Genomic DNA, 3,302 nt, shown 5'->3' with positions numbered 1-3,302 from the left:
TTTTGAGTTAAATAATTATTATCTTTTTTCTTTCTTTTTTTCTTTTTTTTTTTCTTTATCTCTAAAAAACGAAAAAGAAAAGAGAATAAAATATACCATAACCATTTCGTATAACACTTGGTCGAGGTTGAGGTTTAAGAACAGATGAGCATGACGGTAAACAACGCATTTCACGTTTTTTAAGCGATAAATCCAATGGCTAAAATTAAAAATTATTCTTTTTTTTGATACAAAACTTTTTTTAGAAAAATAAAATTTTTAAAAAAATTATATATTACCTTATCATATTGCTCATCGTCATCGTCATCATCAAGATGTACATCACGTGCTACATCAGTAATTCCAACAACATCAATATCGGTATCACATGATATGGTATTTAAGTTTATTGTATGATATGGTGGTGGTGGTGGTACAATAGATGATGATGATGATGAAGTAATAGTAGTAGTTACTGATGGTGATATAATTGTTGATGGTATATAAGATGGTGACATACGAACAGGTATTGTTAGATTACCTAACGGTAGGTTAATTGATAATGTTGGTGGTTGGGTCATTGGAAAACTGTACATTGCATTTAATATCCAATATTTTTCTTCGATTTTTTTCTTTTAATACTTACGATAATTGAATACTAATTAATAACAATTGTCGTTTTCAATTGATTATAATATCATTGTTGAAATTACCTCACTCCGTTAGTTTTACATTGATAGAAAAAAAAGTCTAAATAAAAAAAAAAAAGCTAATTGCTCATTTCCTTAATTAATTACTTGTAAAATCGATTAAACATTAGTATAGTGTTCATAAAAAGTGATACATGGGAAGGTGAAATAAATGAGATTTTAAAATAAAATTAAATTATTGATTTGTAATTTCATTTTAACAAGTAATGACTAAAATAATTCGAATTTTTACCATTATATCATTCCTAAAAACAAATCAAAATTACCATAATGGGAATTGTAATTATTGTTATTGCATCTTATTAATTACTTATTAACAGTTAATTATTTCTGATATATTATCTTATCAATGCTCGAATATCTTCCCTTCCTTCATACATACATATATTTATTTCCAACCTATCCTTCTTTCCTTCCTTTTGATATGAATAATAAAATCATGAATAATTTTATAATGACAAATGACAGAGTGACCTTTCCATTCGTGTCCTTCCTTGTCATCAATATATGTACACAATACGTACAACACACACACACACACACACATACATACACACACACATCACACACACACACACACACACACACACACAGGGATGAATCATCGCCCTTAAAATAAATGGATGAATAGATTTGATGGCTTATAACTGTTGTAAACCGGAAGGAGATCAGATAAATTTTATCAATAAGCAAATATTTTGCTTCTTTTTACATTTCCTTTTTTATTATGAATTATTCATACATTTTCGTTTGTCAACTTTTACAATAACTCTTCTATTTTCTTTCTTTCCCTCTTTCTCTCCATCTCTCTTCCACTCTTTCTATCTCTCTCCCTTTCTTTCCCTCTCCTTCCATCTCTTTCCCTCTCCCTTTTTTTTACCTTTTTTTTTTATAAAAATCACTTTTAGATTTAAATTTTTGCATTTATTTGAAAATTTTACATTTTTGCAATTTATGATAGTACTAAATTTACCATAGGATTTTAAAATTGCTCTTATCATATTAATTAGTATACCTGGACAAATTAGCCATTTCATTCATTACCATAATATCTTACAAATAATACTTTTTGACTTTAAGTAATTATCATATCATATCATATCATAACAATAAATGAAAATATTCAAGAAAATAATAAATCACAAATGATATTTTCATATATATTCAAAATTATTTGATTGTTTTGAACGCATTAATCTCTTCGTATCTTTTTCTTTTTTTTTAATTATTTAAATTAAAATATTGACTTATCATTACATTGCACCTACAACAGGATGCAACAGTTTCCGCCTATCCAAAACATTGAAATGAAAATATCATTAACAACAAGGACAATGTCATCATCATCATCATTATGACATTAGTGATAACAAGGACAATGTTATCATCATCATTCTTGGTACATAATGACGATAATTATCGCGTAATATGAAATTGAAAGTGGCTCTAGTAGTACTAAATTGTGGTAGTGGTAATGATTGATGATGAAGGCAGTAATAGTAACATTGGTAATGATGATGATAGAGATGGTAATGATAGTGATGATGATAGTGGCAGCGGTAATGGCTTTAATGAACTGTATAATTTATTTGGTGAAATTCGTTTTAACTTTTTTTTCTTTTTTATGAATAAATCAGTAGATTTTTAGCTAAAACAAACAAAAATAGGAGTAAAAAATTGAATTTATTCAAAAAAGTTTTCATTATTAGCATCCTAAACAGAAACAATTAATTGTTTATTCATTTAAAAGAAAAAAGGAAAAATTTTGTTTCTAATTCTAATTCCAATTTAATTCTAGTTTTTGTTTCTAATTCTAATTTAATTTTAATTCTAATTCTTGTTTCCTACAAACATTCCAAAATCACTGTCTTACTTCTAAATATTTTAGTATATTTTGAAATTGCTATCATACTTAATTTCAACCTTTTTTTATATTGAAACATTTCTTCATATATAATGGAAACGATATGATAGTAAACGTCATCAAATAATTCTGATAACATCTGATAAACATAATAAAACAACTCTGATAGCCTTGATAAACCTAATAAAGTAGCACTGATAATTTTGATAAACCTAATAGAGTAGCACTGATAATTTTGATAAACCTAATAGAGTAGCACTGATAATTTTGAATCAAATAAAATTTAATAGAATAACTTTGTTAAAAATAATAGAGTAATTCTGATAAATCTAATAGAATAACGACTTGATATTAATAGAAAGAATAAAATAACTCTTAGATATTCCATCTATGCCATTTAATATTTAACATTCGTTTTTTTCTTAAAAAATTTTTTTTCAGCTGAAAAATCATTATTATGTCATTTTTATCTTTCTTTTTATTTTTTAATTTTTTGTCTATCTAAAAAGTGGAAATTATTGATTCGTTGAGTGAATTTGTGACAAAAAAAAAAAGAAGACTGATTTATTGTCACCCAACAATGCTATATTGCGACATTTCATTCACAATTACATTTTTTCGTTTCCTCTGAAAAATTAAATCCTCAATTATTTGAAAAATTGTGGGACGTCCGTCAGTTTCTATTCATTTTCTCTTCTCTTACCTATTATTACCTGTTTGTTATTTTCATATACATTTTTTTTTTTTAA

The 3,302-nt window shown here is 25.8% G+C and overlaps 1 protein-coding gene across 1 annotated transcript; it reads right to left on the bottom strand.

Annotated features, from left to right (window-relative positions):
* Positions 1–61: 61 nt before the first annotated feature.
* Positions 62–560, bottom strand: LOAG_13095 (hypothetical protein; the record flags this gene model as incomplete). Its single annotated transcript, XM_003148604.2, has 2 exons — positions 62–199; positions 279–560. 2 exons carry the CDS (start codon positions 558–560, stop codon positions 62–64), a joined length of 420 nt encoding a protein of 139 aa, XP_003148652.2.
* Positions 561–3,302: the final 2,742 nt, after the last annotated feature.

Source organism: Loa loa, assembly GCF_000183805.2.
Source record: "Loa loa unplaced genomic scaffold supercont3.320, whole genome shotgun sequence".
NCBI lineage: Eukaryota > Metazoa > Nematoda > Chromadorea > Rhabditida > Onchocercidae > Loa > Loa loa.
The sequence above is the reverse complement of the archived record's forward strand: the minus strand, read 5'-3'. Positions and strand labels throughout refer to the sequence as shown.